This window comes from Mesoplodon bidens, assembly GCF_964165515.1.
Source record: "Mesoplodon bidens genome assembly, chromosome: 10".
Taxonomy (NCBI): Eukaryota; Metazoa; Chordata; class Mammalia; order Artiodactyla; family Ziphiidae; genus Mesoplodon; species Mesoplodon bidens.
In genome coordinates this window covers 9,488,349-9,505,681 of record NC_138172.1, presented here as the reverse complement: position 1 = coordinate 9,505,681, position 17,333 = coordinate 9,488,349, and the positions used below count along the sequence as shown (strand labels likewise).

The 17,333-nt window shown below is 41.4% G+C and overlaps 1 protein-coding gene across 1 annotated transcript in view; it reads left to right on the top strand.

Moving 5' to 3' along the window:
* The window catches only part of GRM7 (glutamate metabotropic receptor 7), a gene marked incomplete at its 3' end in the record, with an annotated part of 813,045 nt that overhangs the window by 639,170 nt on the left and 156,542 nt on the right, over nucleotides 1-17,333 (top strand). Inside the window, exon 8 of the mRNA XM_081247592.1 lies at nucleotides 873-1,808. Within this exon, the coding sequence (XP_081103718.1) occupies nucleotides 873-1,808 (936 nt within the window). The remainder of the gene's footprint in view (nucleotides 1-872; nucleotides 1,809-17,333) is intronic.

Sequence of the window (17,333 nt, the reverse complement as noted above, 5' to 3'; positions counted from 1 at the left end):
TTAACTACAATTAAAATTTTCAAAAATGGGCTTCGCTGGTGGTGCAGTGGTTGAGAGTCCGCCTGGCGATGCAGGGGGACACGGGTTCGTGTCCTGGTCCAGGACGCGGAGCGGCTGGGCCCGTGAGCCATGGCCGCTGAGCCTGCGTGTCCGGAGCCTGTGCTCCGCGACGGGAAAGGCCACAACAGTGAGAGGCCCGCGTACTGAAAAAAAAAAAAAAAAAAAAAAAACTTTCAATAATGACCCTTATCACTCCTCTGTGATAAATAGAATAGGTTCATTTGCTTCAAAATTTCTCAATGAAAATGTCAGTGATGCCTACAGAATTTTAGAAAAGGCGGTTAGCACTGCAATATCATGCAAAATAATTTAAAAACAATTAAAAAAAAGCAAAAGCATCTAATAAGAGAAATGAATATAGCTTTTCACATTACTTAAGATTTTTAACTTCATTTGGGACATTTGCACTTATTACCCAGGAGACGGCAGTAGAGAGCATGTCAGTAGTCTCTGACTTTATCTCATCCTAAGAATCCTCTGAGTACTTGGTGAAAATAAAGATCCAAAGGCTCCTTTACAGGATATTCTTATTTGGGGGCTCTAGGGTGGGAACAGGGAATCTGTATTTCCAATAGCTACCACAGGGAATTCTTACAATCTGGCATGTCTGTCACACTCTACAGCGGTGAAGACTGAGGATGCTACAGTGAAACGGTGTGGGGTTGAATCTTGGTTGTAGCTCCTACAGCTGGGGGTTAGTTACTTTACCTTGTCAAGTCTCACAGGCTGTTATCATTACTGTTTGTTGTCATTGTTCTTTGTCTCTCCTCTTAACTAATCTACCTGTTGCACCTTCTTATTTCTTGTTGCAGATAGAGGACATGCAGTGGGGTAAAGGACTCCGGGAGATCCCCCCGTCAGTGTGTACACTGCCGTGCAAGCCTGGGCAAAGAAAGAAGACACAGAAGGGAACTCCTTGCTGCTGGACCTGTGAACCTTGTGATGGCTACCAGTACCAGTTTGATGAGATGACATGCCAGCATTGCCCCTACGACCAGCGACCCAATGAAAACCGAACCGGCTGCCAGGACATCCCCATCATCAAACTGGAGTGGCACTCCCCCTGGGCCGTCATCCCTGTCTTCCTCGCCATGTTGGGGATCATCGCCACTATATTTGTCATGGCCACTTTCATCCGCTACAATGACACTCCCATCGTCCGGGCATCCGGGCGGGAACTGAGCTACGTTCTGTTGACGGGCATCTTTCTTTGCTACATCATCACTTTCCTGATGATAGCCAAACCTGATGTGGCAGTGTGTTCTTTCCGGAGAGTTTTCTTGGGCTTGGGGATGTGCATCAGTTATGCAGCCCTTTTGACAAAAACCAATCGGATTTATCGCATCTTCGAACAGGGCAAGAAATCAGTGACAGCTCCCAGACTCATAAGCCCAACGTCACAGCTGGCGATCACTTCTAGTTTAATATCAGTTCAGCTTCTAGGTGTTTTCATTTGGTTTGGTGTTGACCCACCCAACATCATCATAGACTATGATGAACATAAGACAATGAACCCTGAGCAGGCCCGGGGAGTTCTCAAATGTGACATTACGGATCTCCAGATTATCTGCTCCTTGGGATATAGCATTCTTCTCATGGTCACATGTACTGTGTATGCCATCAAGACTCGGGGTGTCCCAGAGAATTTTAATGAAGCCAAGCCCATTGGATTCACCATGTACACAACATGTATAGTCTGGCTTGCCTTCATTCCCATATTTTTTGGCACCGCTCAGTCGGCGGAAAAGGTAAGTGAAAATGCGCACCGCACACCGTGCATTTCAAAAATGTGTTCCTTTTTGAAAATGTTGAAACCAAATCGATTGTATAGAGCAAGAGGTTTTAAAAATGCAGAATGGTATTCCCGAGACTAGACAAATCCTGAGTTAATAGGCATCAGTGCTACAGAAGTCCAAAACCTGCCTTGGGCTGTGCTATTGGGTTGGCCAAAAAGTTCGTCCGGGTGTGTCTGTGATGTCCTACCCAAAACCCGAATGAACATTTTGTCCAGTCCAATACATTCATTCCACTGGAAACCAACCAGAGGTGTAGCCTTTTCAAGTCAACTGATCAGAGAGTGATGCAATGTAGCAAGAGATTATCCAGTATAACATAATCCAATCCGTCTAAATTAAACCTTCCTATTCATTCATTACCTACTCCCTCTTCTTTCATATGTATCTCCTTGGGATAAGAGAGGGGGCCCACAGTCCATTATTTCCCAGGATAAGGATGGTCATCACCAGCTCTCTCTCTTCCTAGTGGCTGTGTAGGCACTCACTGTGGATTGGATCATGTGTGTGAACTATACAACATATGTCTGTATCTACATGTATCTCTAAATGGGTGGATATTGGAGACCTTTGGTTGTCATTCCAGTCTATGGCTCGCTACAGCTAGATGTACAGTAATTGCCTCAAATGATGCAGAGCGATATCAGAGACTCAAGTCTCCAGCAGTGGGAGGGCCAGTATGTCACAGGGGAAGTGTCATCTGGCTGCAGAAGTTCAAAGTTTTCAAAATTAGTGGGCCCTAAAATGTTGATCCTAGATATGTTCAGTGTACATGACCTCCCCCTCCCCATATATAGAGTTTTATGTTTTTTATGAGTCTATAAGCTAGGCAGTCCTAATATGTTGAATCTTAACGCAACTAATATATGTGTAGCTGTAGGTTTGACATGTGCGCGAATCAGGCAGTGCTACTATGTTGATTCTAAACGTGATTCATATACATCTGAGCTCTGTGCTCACCTGGATATGGTTTTGTATATATGCAAACTGGGCAATGCTAATAGGTTGATCTTAATAAGATGTGGTGACCTTTACTCAGTGAAGGTAGCTCTGGCATGTCGGTACAGCTGAAGCCAGAACTGAGACTTAAGTCCTCACTGGCACACTCTATAGAGAAAGCACAGTTACAGCTTGATTAGAAGTCAGCACATCAGGCGTCTAGCCTGGTACCACGTCACTTTGGAGAAGTCTCTTAAACATTCAAGGACTTAGCTCCCTAAGTGGGGAGAACAAGGATTGAAGTAGAAATGTCTACAAATTTACAAATCTCTGCTTCTGGGAATTAGTTGAATTTGGTTGTTTATAATCATAGAAAGGATTAATGGACTTTGACTGGTTTTCCAACTGAAAAGATGTCTTTTACCTAAACGGTTTGATTTAGCAGCTATAAGATTGGGCTATGTTTAAAATGAAAAAGGCAAATGTCTTATGAAAGCACAGAGAATTCTAAAACCAAGGACAGTGAATGGTTCCAGATTATGGTTTTAGTCATAAAAGGAAGTTCTTAGAGGAAGTTCTTCTTGAACATATGCTCAGTGAGCAAAGTATGTGTCCAGAAGTATGTTTCAGATTCATAATGCATGTTTACTATCTGTGAAACTAACTTGAATTTCATTTCATTGCTTTAGCCCTTGGCCAAGGGAATAGTAAAATATGAGGTAGGGTAAGGAAATGCAATGTATGGCAGTAAGTTGATAATCATGGACATATTTGTGGGGTCTGATGTGCATCATCAAAGCCTATCGAGATAAACATTATTCTGTTATTAAACACAATTTCCCATGCAACAGGATAAAAATATTAGAGCTTTTTCTTGTAAATTTATGCTTGAGGAATATAAAAGGCAAGGATCATTGCAGTTGTTCTATAGATGAGCCTTGTTGTAATGCATATTTGGCATTATAGGTCTCTACCATTTTGTCTGTCATTTCTAGCCATTTCTAGTCATGACTCTGAATCTTGTTAGTTAAAATCAGGGGTATAATTTACTCATTTAAAAACCTGAGAAGGATACAAGTTTTCAGGAACTGGATTTACTGATTCTGGTTGTTCTAGAAAACATTGCGTGGGTAGAACCGGACTACAGGAAAAACTAAGCTGTCTTCAAGCAGCGTGCTTTGTATACCAGAATTTAGAAGGCACGTATTTCTCTTTGTATACTCTCAGTGGATTATGATGTTTTACATAGTTGTTTGACACAATTAAAGGTACCAAATTGCCAACTGGGAACAGTGAATTTTGCATGAAAATGCACGTGCCTTCATGCTAGGCATATGGCTAGAGTACATGAAACCATGGAATTTATTTTTTTTATTTTTAAAAATTTTTTAATTTTTTATTTTCCTTATCTTTTTTTTCTTATTAGTCATCCATTTTGTACACAACAGTGTATACATGTCAATCCCAATCGCCCAATTCAGCACACCACCATCCCCACCCACCGTGGCTTTCCCCCTTTGGTGTCCATACGTTTGTTCTCTACGTCTGTCTCTCAACTTCTGCCCTGCAAACCGGTTCATCTGTACCATTCTTCTAGGTTCCACATTTATGCGTTAATATACGATATTTGTTTTTCTTTCTGACTTACTTCACTCTGTATGACAGTCTCTAGATCCATCCATGTCTCAACAAATGACCCAATTTCATTCCTTTTTATGGCTGAGTAATATTCCATTGTATATATGTACCACATCTTCTTTATCCATTCATCTGTTGATGGGCATTTAGGTTGCTTCCATGACCTGGCTATTGTAAATAGTGCTGCAGTGAACATTGGGGTGCATATGTCATTTTGAATTATGGTTTTCTCTGGGTATATGCCCAGTAGTAGGATTGCTGGATATATGGTAATTCTATTTTTAGTTTTTTAAGGAACCTCCATACTGTTCTCCATAGTGGCTGTATCAATTTACATTCCTACCAACAGTGCAAGAGGGTTCCCTTTTCTCCACACCCTCTCCAGCATTTGTTGTTTGTAGATTTTCTGATGATGCCCATTCTAACTGGTGCGAGGTGATACCTCATTGTAGGTTTGGGTTTTGTTTTTGTTTTTGTTTTGTTTGTTCTTTTTTGCGGTACGCGGGCCTCTCACTGTTGTGGCATCTCCCGTTGTGGAGCACAGGCTCCGGACGCACAGGCTCAGCGGCCATGGCTCATGGGCCCAGCCTCTCCACGGCATGTGGGATCTTCCCAGACCGGGGCACGAACCCGTGTCCCCTGCATCAGCAGGTGGACTCTCAACTACTGCACCACTAGGGAAGCCCCCTTGTAGTTTTGATTTGCATTTCTCTAATAATTAGTGATGTTGAGCAGCTTTTCATGTGTATGTTTTCTTTGGAGAAATGTCTATTTAGGTCTCCTGCCCATTTTTAGATTGGGTTGTTTGTTTGTTTAATATTGAGCTGATGAGCTGTTTATATATTTTGGAGATTAATCCTTTGTCCATTGACTAGTTCGCAAATATTTTCTCCCATTCTGAGGTTGTCTATTCGTCTTGTTTATGGTTTTCTTTGCTTTGCAAAAGCTTTGAAGTTTCATTAGGTCCCATTTGTTTATTTTTGTTTTTATTTCCATTACTCTAGGAGGTGAATCAAAAAAGATCTTGCTGTGATTTATGTCAAAGAGTGTTCTTCCTATGTTTTCCTCTAAGAGTTTTATAGTATCTGGTTTTACATTTTGGTGTCTAATCCATTTTGAGTTTATTTTTGTGTATGGTGTTAGGGAGTGTTCTAATTTCATTATTTTACATGTAGCTGTCCAGTTTTCTCAGCACCACTTATTGAAGAGACTGTCTTTTCTCCATTGTATATCCTTGCCTCCTTTGTCACAGATTAGTTGACCATAGGTGCGTGGGTTTATCTCTGGGCTTTCTATCTTGTTCCACTGATCTATGTTTTTGTTATTGTGCTAGTACCATATTGTCTTGATTGTAGTCTTGACTGTAGCTTTGTAGTATAGTCTGAAGTCAGGGAGTCTGATTTCTCCCGCTCCGTTTTTTTCCCTCAAGACTGCTTTGGCTATTTGGGGTCTTTTGTGTCTCCATACAAATTTTAAGATTTTTTGTTCTAGTTTTATAAAAAATGCCATTGGTAATTTGATAGGGATTGCATTGAATCTGTAGATTGCTTTGGGTAGTATAGTCATTTTCACAATATTGATTCTTCCAATCCAAGAACATGGTATATCTCTCCATCTATTTGTGTCATCTTTAGTTTCTTTCATCAGTGTCTTATAGTTTTCTGCATTCAGGTCTTTTGTCTCCCTAGGTAGGTTTATTCCTAGGTATTTTATTCTTTTTGTTGCAGTGGTAAATGGGAGTGTTTCCTTAATTTCTCTTTCAGATTTTTCATCATTAGTGTATAGGAATGCAAGAGATATCTGTGCATTAATTTTGTATCCTGCAACTTTACCAAATTCATTGATTAGCTCTAGTAGTTTTCTAGTGGCTTCTTTAGGATTCTTTATGTATAGTATCATGTCATCTGCAAACAGTGACAGTTTTACTTCTTCTTTTCCAATTGGTATTCCTTTTATTTCTTTTTCTTCTCTGATTGCCATGACTTCCAAAACTATGTTGAATAATAGTGGTGAGAGTGGACACCCTTGTCTTGTTCCTGATCTTAGAGGAAATGCTTTCAGTTTTTCACCATTGAGAATGATGTTGGCTGTAGGTTTGTCGTATATGGCCTTTATTATGTGAGGTAGGTTCCCTCTATGCCCACTTTCTGGAGAGTTTTTATCATAAATAGGCGTTGAACTTTGTCAAAAGCTTTTTCTGCATCTATTGAGATGATCATATGGTTTTTCTTATTCAGTTTGTTAATATGGTGTATCACATTGATTGATTTGCGTATATTGAAGAATCCTTGCATCCCTGGGATAAATCCTACTTGATCATGGTGTATGATCCTTTTAATGTGTTGTTGGATTCTGTTTGCTAGTATTTTGTTGAGGACTTTTGCATCTATATTCATGAGTGATATTGGTCTGTAATTTTCTTTTTTTTTGTAGTATCTTTGTCTGGTATTGGTATCAGGGTGATGGTGGCCTCATAGAATGAGTTTGGGAGTGTTCCTTCCTCTGCAAATTTTTGGAAAAGTTTGAGAAGGATGGGTGTTAGCTCTTCTCTAAATGTTTGATAGAATTCACCTGTGAAGCCATCTGGTCCTGGACTTTTGTTTGTTGGAAGATGTTTAATCACAGTTTCAATTTCATTACTTGTGATTGGTCTGTTCATATTTTCTGTTTCTTCTTGATTCAGTCTTGGAAGGTTATACCTTTATACAAATTTGTTCATTTCTTCCAGGTTGTCCATTTTATTGGCATAGAGTTGCTTTTAGTAGTCTCTTAGGATGCTTTGTATTTCTGCAGTGTCTGTTGTAACTTCTCCTATTTACTGTTTCAGGATATTTTTTCTCCTCCTTTTTCATTTATAATTTTATTGATTTGAGTCCTCTCCCTCTTTTTCTTGATGAGTCTGGCTAATGGTTTATCAATTTTGTTTATCTTCTCAGCTTTTAGTTTTATTGATCTTTGCTATTGTTTTCTTTGTTTCTATTTCATTTATTTCTGCTCTGATCTTTATGATTTCTTTCCTTCTGCTAACTTTGGGTTTTGTTTGTTCTTCTTTCTGTAGTTCTTTAGGTATAACGTTAGATGGTTTATTTGAGATTTTTCTTGGTTTTTGAGGTAGGCTTGTATAGCTATAAACTTCCCTCTTAGAACTGTTTTTGCTGCATCCCATAGGTTTTTTTTTTTTTTTTTGCGGTATGCGGGCCTCTCACTGATGAGGCCTCTCCCATTGTGGAGCACAGGCTCCGGACGCACAGGCCCAGCAGCCATGGCTCACGGGACCAGCCACTCCGTGGTATGTGGGATCTTCCCAGACCAGGGCACGAACCTGTGTCCCCTGCATCGGCAGGCGGACTCTCAACCACTGCGCCACCAGGGAAGCCCCATCCCATAGGTTTTTTTTTTTTTTTTTTGCGGTAGGCGGGCCTCTCACTGTTTTGGCCTCTCCCCTTGCAGAGCACAGGCTCCGGACGCGCAGGCTCAGCAGCCATGGCTCACGGGCCTAGCCGCTCTGCGGCATGTGGGATCTTCCCAGACCGGGGCACGAACCCGTGTCCCCTGCATCGGCAGGCGGACTCTCAACCACTGCGCCACCAGGGAAGCCCCCCATAGGTTTTTAATCGTCGTGCTTTCATTGTCATTTGTTTCTAGGTAATTTTTGATTTCCTCTTTGATTTCTTCAGTGATCTCCTGGTTATTTAGTAACGTATTGTTTAGCCTCCATGTATTTGTGTTTTTTACGTTTTTTTTACCCTGTAATTCATTTCTAATCTCATAGTGTTGTGGTCAGAAAAGATGCTTGATATGATTTCAATTTTCTTCAATTTACTGAGGCTTGATTTGTGACCCAAGATGTGATCTATCCTGGAGAATGTTCCATGTGCACTTGAGAGGAAAGTGTAATCTGCTGTTTTTGGATGGATTGTCCTATAAATATCAATTATATCTATCTGGTCTATTGTGTCATTTAAAGCTTCTGTTTCCTTCTTTATTTTCATTTTGGATGATCTGTCCATTGCTGTAAGTGAGGTGTTAAAGTCCCCCACTATTATTGTGTTACTGTCAATTTCCTCTTTTATAGCTGTTAACAGTTGCCTTATGTATTGAGGTGCTCCTGTGTTGGGTGCATATATGTTTATAATTGTTATATCTTCTTCTTGGATTGCTCTCTTGATCATTATGTAGTGTCCTTCCTTGTCTCTTGTAACATTCTTTATTTTAAAGTCTATTTTATCTGATATGAGTATAGCTACTCCAGCTTTCTTTTGATTTCCATTTACATGGAATATCTTTTACCATCCCCTCACTTTCAGTCTGTATGTGTCCCTAGGTCTGAAGTGGTCTCTTGTAGACAGCATATATATGGGTCTTGTTTTTGTATCCATTCAACAAGCCTGTGTCTTTTGGTTGGAGCGTTTAATCCATTCACGTTTAAGGTAATTATCGATATGTATGTTCCTATTACCATTTTCTTAATTGTTTTGGATTTGCTTTTGTAGATCATTTTCTTCTCTTGTGTTTCCCACTTAGAGAAGTTCCTTTAGCATTTGTTGTAGAGCTGGTTTGGTGGTGCTGAATTCTCTTAGCTTTTGCTTGTCTGTAAAGCTTTTGATTTCTCCATCGAATCTGAATGAGATCTGTGCCGGGTAGAGTAATCTTGGTTGTAGTTTCTTCTGTTTCATCACTTAAAGTATATCATGCCACTCCCTTCTGGCTTGTAGAGTTTCTGCTGAGAAATCAGCTGTTAACCTTATGGGAGTTCCCATGTATGTTATTTGTCGTTTTTCCCTTGCTGCTTTCAATAATTTTTCTTTGTCTTTAATTTTTGCCAATTTGATTACTGTGTGTCTCGGCGCATTTCCCCTTGGGTTTATCCTGTACAGGACTCACTGTGCTTCCTGGACTTGGGTGGCTATTTCCTTTCCCATGTTATGGAAGTTTTTGATTATAATCTCTTCAAATATTTTCTCTGGTCCTTTCTCTCTCTCTTCTCCTTCTGGGACCTCTATAATGCGAATGTTGTTGCGTTTAATATTGTCCCAGAGGTCTCTTAGGCTGTTTTCATTTCTTTTCATTCTTTTTTCTTTGTTCTGTTCCGCAGCAGTGAATTCCACCATTCTGTCTTCCAGGTCACTTATCCGTTCTTCTGCCTCAGTTATTCTGCTATTGATTATAGTTTTCATTTCAGTTATTGTATTGTTCATCTCTGTTTGTTCTTTAATTCTTCTAGGTCTTTGTGATACATTTCTTGCATCTTCTCCATCTTTGCCTCCATTCTTTTTCCGAGGTCCTGGATCATCTTCACTATCGTTATTCTGAATTCTTTTTCTGGAAGGTTGCCTATCTCCACTTCATGTAGTTGTTTTTCTGGGATTTTATCTTGTTCCTTCATCTGGTACATAACCCTCTGCCTTTTCATCTTGTCTATCTTTCTGTGAATGTGGTTTTTGTTCCACAGGCTGCAGGATTGTAGTTCTTCTTGCTTCTGCTGTCTGCCCTCTGGTGGATGAGGCTATCTAAGAGGCTTGTGTAAGTTTCCTGATGGGAGGGACTGGTGAAACCATGGAATTTAAATTGTGGAAGGCAGCGAATTGCAAAATGCAAAAAGACATCACAGCAAAAGGCATTATTGCCCACCTAATACATACAAAATCATAGCCCTTCTGTTTGTGTTTAGATTTAAGAGTTGAAGTGTTTCAACTGGAAGAATTCCATTGTTACAAGACGCACAAAAAAAGAAAAAATAAGCAGTGAGTTCAGTAGTATCTATTTACTGTTTCAGGATATTGAATTTTTTGATTGATTTGGTTTTGATTATATGAGTATTTCTTTGTGAAATTTCTCATCCGTTGAGTTCATTAACACAGCATAAGGTATGAGAAATATTCCTTATTGTCTTACAAAACATCAACCCTCATGAAGTTTATTTTTGCTTTTGTTATGGAGGATGCAAGAGGATATTACTGTTATCTTGTTTTATCATTGCTAACCCTGTGACTTCTGGAATAAGGATCTTGGACATGGCCAGGGATGGAAGAGGGAAACTCTAGGCAAAAAATAACGATTCCTTATCTTAGGAATTATACTTATGTGACTGAAATGATTCAAGGAGACACTGCAAATGGTAGAATGACAGCACAGCAAGAGCTTGCTTGTCTGGTGAAGTGCTATAATATCCTATTGCTATATACTGGCACAGTCTGTTGGAGGACTGGATTGTTTTCATGGAAAACAAAGGCTTGACTTGTGGGTGTATCTTTACAAAGAGTTTTTCATGAAGCCAGGTAGGGAGGATACAGGTTATGCTGCTCAAATCTGGGAATCCCTTTAGATGCTATATTTATTCACTTGTTTTTAGCCTGTTGTTGTCTGGAGGACTTTCTGGGTAAGCCCATATATGATTTCTTACACAGGGACAGGGAGACAAGCTTTGTAACATTTCTACAAAAGCAAAGTAGACTTTTGTATAAAAGGGAAAGGATCAGAGGGTCTCAGAAGTCTTTCCTCTGTGCACATGTGTTTGCTTGGATGGGGCGGGGGATGGGTTGGTGAGAAGAGGAGAAAGAAAAGAATTGAGGCATTTTCTGGTCACAGAAAAATGCTGGAAAAAGAGTCTTGAAGGAAAAAAATGTCTTGAAGGAAAAGAGTTATGTTTTCTGTAACATGACCCACAGACCTCTCTTGTGCACATATCAGAACAGAACCACGGTGGATTTCAGTACTTAAATAACAAGATTCTTTGGTTTTCACTGAAGTGTATTCCACTAAATGACAGAATTGGGGCCATTGTTGGCCATCTCTGCACCAGCTCAGGATTTTTAACTCAGTGGTTCACAATTGTGTCTGTGGTAATCCCCAGAGAAATTTGTTTTAAAAAATATCACATGTCCACCCACCCCAACTGGCTCAGTAAGGATAGGATGGGCATAAAACTCTAGATTTTTTAAACAAGCATGCTGGCAAAACACCAGTGGAAACCAAGGATGCTTCCTAAAACTGCCTAAATATTTTATTTCTAATCCACAAAAGACATTCTCTAAATATTTCCTGATTTCTAATTTAAGAGGCTTTGGGGATAAATTAATTCTCATCCCAAACAACTGGAAGATCCACAAGAAACCAAGAGATCAGAAGGATACTATCCATGGTCAAAGACAAAGTCTAGAGTCAAAAGTCTGAATAAAGTGTCAACTTCAAAGTTTGGACCAGAGACCTGAAAAGCCAGAACCAAGGCACTTGGCCCTGGAACCAGAGATAGCAAGAGGGCAGTCGGGTAGGAGTGTTCCCCCAGAGTATTTCTTGAATGGCTGCGACTATATGCCAAGATCTTTTGATCTTCCAGTTATAGCAGTAGCTCCCCAGAATCTAAACACAAAGCAAAACAAACCTAGGACTAATATTAAGATTGAGAAATATTTGGTAGGGAGGGAAACCTTCCCTAATCCATGCCTGAGGCAGACATTGCTTATGACTAACAGCAAGCTTCCCCTGAACCCCGGTGTGGTCTTGAAATCCTTATCATCACAGTCTTTCTTGGCAACCACTACTAATAAATCAGAACTGAAAGGAATTTGAAATCCACGTGCCAATTCTGATGTAGTGTTGGGTTTCAATGAATGACCCTCGGTATCTCTTCCCATGCAGCTGTTTGTTGTCACTGTACTGAAGTCCTTGAACAGCTTTTGTTAAGATTAATCTGCTTAAAGGTAAAGAATAGTCAGAGAAATGGGGTGTGTTTGAATTAGGCTTTATTTTGTCTCTGATCTTTTTTTTTTTTTTTAATTGCCCAAAGACGTACAGGAAGGAAAAGACCTAGTTCTCTTTGGAGGTAATATATTGGTTAATGCTTCTGCACTATTTGATTTGATTAAAATTTTCTCCTGACCTTTCAGCAATTGAACTAACAATTGTGCAACACCTACTGTGCCCCTAGGGCTCTGGGAGGGGCTGTAATGTAGGTGTAAAGAAGACACCATCCTTGTCAGACAGGAACTGAAAGCTAGTGGTCCACACAGGCCTTCAAAGAAATATCACCTGGTGTGAGATAAGCTACACTCGTCGAAGAATGCAGTATGGACACACAGAGAAAGGGACCTCCACTTAAGCTTCATGGAAAATGCAACAAGGGACCGGAAGTGAACAGGCAGAGGAAGTGCTAAGACGATCCATTAAGAAATTCTATCACATGTGAAAAAGTAGGGGGATGCTGTTTTCAACATACAGTACGTGGACTGAGGAGACGACACTGTGCTTAGGTGATTTTGACTCTTGCAAACCCGAGAGGTTTTTAAGAAAACCTCATTCTATGGGCAAATTTTGAAACAACGTGAATCCCACGTTTCATTCCCAAATCACACTTTTGGCAAGAATTGCCTCTTTCCTAAGGGGTGCGCCGAGTTAATTTTAAATACTAGAGCATGTAAGCCGAAACACCCGCTGTTCTTTCTTAGGATGAAACATCCCCTTATGCATATGTTGAATTATGCGTGGTCTTCCCTGTGGTGCAGTCCCACCCCCTCTTTGATTTTGGGGGCCTGGACTCAGAGATAACAGAGATAACAATGCAGTGGAAGAGTAGCTGTGTTTGGACTTTCTCTTTGAAGCTATGGAGATCCAACAAAAGTTTCCAAGTGTGGGAGGAATGTGAGCATAGGATATCTTGGAAAGTGAATCCCAGGGGTAGTACTTGAGGACGGAGGATGAGCCAAGGTGAAGCAACTAGAGAACTAGTTAAGTAGCTATTGTCGTAGATGGATCAAAGGATGGCATTGCCTCGAAGAAAGCCTGAAGGACTAGAAAAGATAAAGCAGGTCTGTTTTGAACGTTTTGAACATTTAAAGAATACACGGGGCTTCCCTGGTGGCGCAGTGGTTGACAGTCCGCCTGCCGATGCAGGGGACACGGGTTCGTGCCCCGGTCCAGGAAGATCTCACATGTCGCGGAGCGGCTGGGCCTGAGAGCCATGGCCGCTGAGCCTGCGCGTCCGGAGCCTGTGCTCCGCAACGGGAGAGGCCACAACAGTGACAGGCCCGCGTACCGCAAAAAAAAAAAAAAATGAATACGCAAACAGGCTATGTCTTATCTTCCTTTTTGTGTCACTCTGCTTTATTGCTGAAATCAGAGATACGGATTTTTTTTTCTATTTTATGGTTTTGCAGGTAACGTTGCCCACTATTTAATCTTTTTCAAACAGCAACTAAGTGAGGAAAGAAAGGACCCCTATTGTCCCATCCTCTAGAGACAGTCATCGTCAACAGTCTGATGGCTCTACCTCTAGACCTATAAGTACACACACATACACAAACATTTTTTTAAATAAAAATTCTTCTTTTGCCTTCTGGAATGCTTACTAAGACCTTCACCTTGCATCTAAACACAGTGGAGAGAAACGTCCCAGGGCATAGGCGATGCTGAGGCCATTTGTCTACCCGTGCATACTGGTGGTTGAGGCATTACTTCTGCTATTTAATTTTGTCTGTTCAAATTTTTATCAAAATCTTGTGAAATCATCTCTTTTCTGCTTCCTGCTGTGACCTTGGTGATAGCTGAGCTTCTCTCCACACAGCCCTCTGAAGCCAGCTGTTTGCACATCTGGTATTAGCCAATGGCTTGGAATAGTACAGTGCTCTTTGCTCCCTTCATGATCCATCAGCTAATTTCAAGTGCTGTCACCCAGGATAATTGGAGCCTTCACCATCTCAGTCCTTTCCTTTAGCCAGAAAAGGTAGTTCAACAGGTAAAACCCAAGAGCCTGTGTAAAACTGAATTGAGCTAGAACTAATAAGGAAATAACTTACTACATTAAAACCATTCAAGGCCCCAGCCATTCAAGGTTTGAACAGAGACGTACTCAAGAAAAATATTTCTGCTAAAAAGAAGACTTAACAAGAGTGTTGAATCTGCCCGCCATAGTGTGCTCCCTGGAGCCCAGTTTTCCCATTAGATGGCTTTCATTTTGAGACGTCAGCCACCAAAAGACCTAGTCACCAGGACCCAGACCTCACCTTTATAACTGGTATCAGGATAATGAGACAATTTGTTCTTCGGCATTTCTAAGACCATCAGAGACCACCCATCATTTTCACAAACAACTCTTCTCAAAGCGCAGGAAATCATAATGAAACAGAGTTTACTGATGAGCAGTCAGAGGATTGCCAAATCCAGCCTCGGGGGCTGGAGATCCCTGCACTGTAGTTCATAATACGAACTGGTCTCACGAGCATTTCTTTCAGGTCCCAGCTGCCCTCTGGTCCTAGAAGACCTTTCCTCCCTACCCCCTCATCTTATGGTGCTCTGAATCTAATCACATTTTGGAATTTGCACATTTTGGGTGTGTCATTTAACCTTTTTGGTCCTAGGGTTTTTCATCTGCACAGTGGGTATAATTATTCCTTCTTCTGTGTTTGTTTAAGAGCAAATGAGTTCTCTAAATTGTTTAGCACAACATTTAAAAGACTGATGATACCAGGTACTGGTGAGGATGTGGGACAATGGGTGCTCTCATACTCTGCTGGTGGAAATGTCAAAGATAGTATAGTCACTTTGAAAAATAGTTTGGCAGGTTCCTAAAATGAAAAGCATGCACCTACTATACTACTCTAGCCATTTGTCCTCTGTCTTTACCCGTGAGATATGAAAGAATATGTCCATACACAGACTTGCACATCAATTTTTTGTAGATTTATTTATTATTTTTGTAAAAAGATTTATTTTATTATTATTTTTAAATTTATTTATTTTTATTTTTGGCTGTGTGCAAGCTCTCTAGTTGTGGCTACTCTTCATTGAGGTGCGTGGGCTTCTTATTGCAGTGGCTTCTCTTGCTGCGGAGCACAGCCTCTAGGCGCACAGGCTTCAGTAGTTGTGGCATGTGGGCTCAGTAGCTGTGGCACACAGGCTTAGTTGCTCCGCGGCATGTGGGATCTTCCCGGACCAGGGCTCGAACCCATGTCCCCTGCATTGGCAGGCGGATTCTTAACCACTGTGCCACCAGGGAAGCCCTGTAGATTTATTTTTAATAGTCCAAAACTGGAAACAATCCAAGCACCCATCAGTAGGTGAATGGATATGCAAATTACAGTCTCTTCATAAAATGGAATACTACTGTGCAGTAAAAAGCATCAGAGTATTGATATGTCCAACAGCATGGATAAATCCTATGTAATTACTGTGAGTGAAAGAATGCAGATCAAAAAAGAGTGTATAGGTATGATTCCATTTATATAGAATTCTTTTTTTTTTTTTTTTTTTTGCGGTACACGGGCCTCTCACTGTTGTGGCCTCTCCCGTTGTGGAGCACAGGCTCCGGACTCACAGGCTCAGCAGCCATGGCTCACAGGCCTAGCCGCTCCATGGCGTGTGGGATCCTCCTGGACCGGGGCATGAACCCGTGTCCCCTGCATCAGCAGGTGGACTCTCAGTCACTGCGCCACCAGGGAAGCCCTCGAATTCTTTTTAATATCCAAATTAATCTGTAGTAACAGAAAGCAGATCAGTTGTAGGCTCAGGGTGGTGCTGAAGAATGACAGAGGAGCACAAGGAAATTTGGAGGGTGATGTATGTGTTCACTTTCTTGATTATGGTGATGGTTTCAAGCAGGTTTCAAGCATGTGTGTGTATATATGTCAAAGCTCATCAAATTGCACACTTCAAATGTATGCAGTGTATTATGTATCAATTACACATCAATAAAGCCTTTAAAAATTGCTTTGCACAGAAACCCTTCTCATCTTCCTCCTTTTTCTTGAAACTTAATAATTAAGTGTTCTGGGACTTCCCTGGTGGTGCAGTGGTTAAGAATCTGCCTGCCGATGCAGGGGCCACGGGTTTGAGCCCTTTTCCGGGAAGATCCCACATGCCGCGGAGCAACGATGCCCGTGCGCCACAGCTACTGAGCCTGCGCTCTAGAGCCTGCGAGCCACAGCTACTGAAGCCCAGGTGCCTAGAGCCCGTGCTCCGCAGCAAGAGATGGCACGGCAGTGAGAAGCCCGCACACCGCAACGAAGAGTAACCCCCACTCACCGCAACTAGAGAAAGCCCGCGTGCAGCAACAAAGACCCAATGCAGAAAAAAAAAAAAATTAAGTGTTCTTATACCTTTTGGCCTATTTGCACAGTGCTGACATAAGAAATTGCATCGGAAATAAAACTAGAATTGTATAAATGAAAGTGTAGAGAGCACCTCACACATTCTCTGGCAAATGGTAAATGCTCATTAAAGAAGAACTGTAGGGCTTCCCTGGTGGCGCAGTGGTTGAGAGTCCGCCTGCTGATGCAGGGGACACGGGTTCGTGCCCCGGTCCGGGAGCATCCCACATGCCGCGGTGCGGCTGGGCCCGTGAGCCATGGACGCTGGGCCTGCACGTCCGGAGCCTGTGCTCCGCAACGGGAGAGGCCACGGCAGTGAGAGGCCCGCGTACCGCAAAAAAAAAAAAAAAAAAAAAGAAGTGTAACCTTCCAGCCTAGGCTCCTCTTAGCAAAATTTCTGTCTAAGTCAAGGCAGGAGGGTGAACAGAATATGAAATAGTCATGCATTTGGGGAAACTGTAAGTAGAGGCTGTAGTGTGGCTTAGAGGGAAAGCAAGAGCCCACTCTGGAGAGGGGGGTGGAGGTGAAATCTTAGAGGGTCCTGTATGTTTGACCTTGTTTTTTAAGGAAGGGGGGTGTGAGCTTCAGTGAGTTTTAGGGCAGGGGTGTGATGCTGCTGGATTTATGTTTTAGAAAGATTATTCATGGCCTGTGAGTAATGGTTTGCATGATAGTTGTAATAGTGTGATTTATAGTAAGAAATATGTATCTGATCTTCATTCCATTTCTGTCATGGAGCTACTAAAACCCTTGGAATTTCCTAAGCTAGGAGAGCTGTAAAGGTGTCTTTTGTTAGGTTAATGAAGTACCTTTTGGGCCTCCA